The following is a 2162-nucleotide window of genomic DNA, read 5'->3' on the forward strand; positions in this document are numbered from 1 at the left end:
TAGATTTTTAAAAAAAAAATAAATAAATCAAAAAACAGATTCAAGAATAATTATAGCTAAAACTCATTCAAAGCATTCAAATAATTCCGAAGCAAATAAGGTTTGTTACTTCATATGCTCAAAGCATTTGAATCAAAAAAGTTTCAATAACTTTTGAAATAAAAAATTCATCTTAAAATATCTAATGACTCAGTCTAGTTGGCACCGAAAAAAATACAAAAATCAAAACAACTATCATATTGACCCAAAAAAAAAAAAACAAAAACTCTTTGGCAAAATGGTATCAATGGATTTTACTGTTTTTCTTTTTACATAACAGATCCCACTGTTATAATAATCCCAATAAAAATCTATCTAAGACCTATCTCATCCATGCATACTGACCCATTACTCTAACAAAGCTAACAAAGAAAATAGAAAACAAAAAACCAAACAAAACAACTCAAGAAATCTTCTCAAGCATTTCATAATTAAAAAAAAAAAAAAATACTTCGACGCCAAGATAAAATAATAATAAAAATCCTGGTGAAAGTTCTTAAACAATAACGTGTTACCAAGAAAGTTGCTAGAAGATCGTAGTAATGCTTGACCGCCCGACATTTCACAGATTTCACCATTTCAGAGAAATGCATGATATGATGATATGACTTATGAGTATTATCAGGATGGAGAGTGCGAGTTTTTAGAGCTAGACATTTTTTGAAGATATTTTGAGTTCTTCACTTTTTGACTTCAAAAGCAGCTTCAAAAACGAAGCTAAAGCCCTTTTATTGATCGATCAAGTTTTCCAGCTGACATAACAAAAAAAAAATTATACCAATCAGAGACTCGCGGATTGTGGCTGCGGGATCACATAATCAACGACGGCCACGCCCTCCAGGTAATCCCTAACCTTCTCCTTTTGGGAATTCACCCATTCCTCGTTCGAATCCACCGCCTCCATTTCGCTCACTTCTGGAAAAATCGCTAGCGAAGCCAGCGAGAAACCCTTGGCTCTCGCCGGCGAGAAGTTTTCCCCGCAACTAATCTGCTTGATCTGGGAGAAATTGCCCTTAATTTCCTTAATAACCCCGAGAATCTCAGATTTCACGTTATCACCCAAGTTCTCCTTGAGCTTCAAGAAGGTGAATCGAATGGCGGAGCCAGGCGGTGGGACGACAAAATCATCAACATCGCCACCGGTGGCGACCCAATCGACCGCCATGATGTCGTCGATGATCGGGAGGAGGGACTCCTTGACCACGCTGAGGTGGCTGGGGTGGGCAGAGTAGGCCGCGAGGTCGTCCTTGGTCCTGTAGCGGCTGTGGAGTGCATGGGTGAAGTTAAGGGAGGAGGACCCGGATCGGAGGACCGGACCGGCAGTGAGGTGGAGGACTTGGTCGAGGGAGCTCAAGCTGTTGAGGCGACTGACCATGGTATTGACCTTGGAGAGGTCGGTATTCTCTTTGACCTTGACGAGTACGACGTGCTCGACGACGGTCTGAGACGAGGACATCTTAACGGGGGATTTGGAAGGTGAGGACTGAGAGTAGGGTTTGAGGGAAAATGAGGGCCTAAGATGAGGGATGTGTTTGGGGAGCGAGAGTGCGCAGGAAAATGGAGGGGAAAACAGTGTACGGCCCTTCAGGGAGAGCATCGTCTTTATCCCGGAACGAGTGTCTGAGAGAGTGAACTGATCTGTGCTTCGATAGCGATGGATTGGAGTTAGCTGAGGTTAATTAAAGGATAGTGCTACAGCCCCCGCTGGGGCTCCGGGCTGTAGTAGAAATTGTATGTATTTTTTTTTTAAGTTGTTTTTTATATAATTTTTTTTTTATTTTTAATATTTTTTTAAAAATAAAATAAATTAAAAATATTATTAAAAATACTTTTTTAATCAAGAAGTAAAAAAAAAATTATTTAAAAATACTTCCTTAATCACGAAGTAAAATAAAAAATCATAAAAAAATATTTTATATTTTACTTCATGATTAAGCAAGTATTATTTAATAATATTATAAATTTTTTTATTTTTTAAAAATATTTAAAATCATTAAAAATATCTATATAAAAAAGAATTAAAAAATACACATTATAAAATACACTGGAGCTCCAGCGGGAGCTCCCAGCGGGAGCCCCCAGCGGGAGGTCCAGCATTTTCCTTAATTAAATACAAAAACTCT

The 2162-nt window shown here is 38.1% G+C and overlaps 1 protein-coding gene across 1 annotated transcript; it reads right to left on the reverse strand.

Moving 5' to 3' along the window:
* Positions 1 to 505: 505 nt before the first annotated feature.
* On the reverse strand, positions 506 to 1731 carry LOC109000411 (stress-response A/B barrel domain-containing protein UP3-like). The gene has a single exon (XM_018977279.2). It carries the CDS (start codon positions 1634 to 1636, stop codon positions 821 to 823), a length of 816 nt encoding a protein of 271 aa, XP_018832824.2. The 5' UTR covers positions 1637 to 1731; the 3' UTR covers positions 506 to 820.
* Between the last annotated feature and the right edge of the window lie 431 nt (positions 1732 to 2162).

Source organism: Juglans regia, chromosome 10 (assembly GCF_001411555.2).
Source record: "Juglans regia cultivar Chandler chromosome 10, Walnut 2.0, whole genome shotgun sequence".
NCBI lineage: Eukaryota > Viridiplantae > Streptophyta > Magnoliopsida > Fagales > Juglandaceae > Juglans > Juglans regia.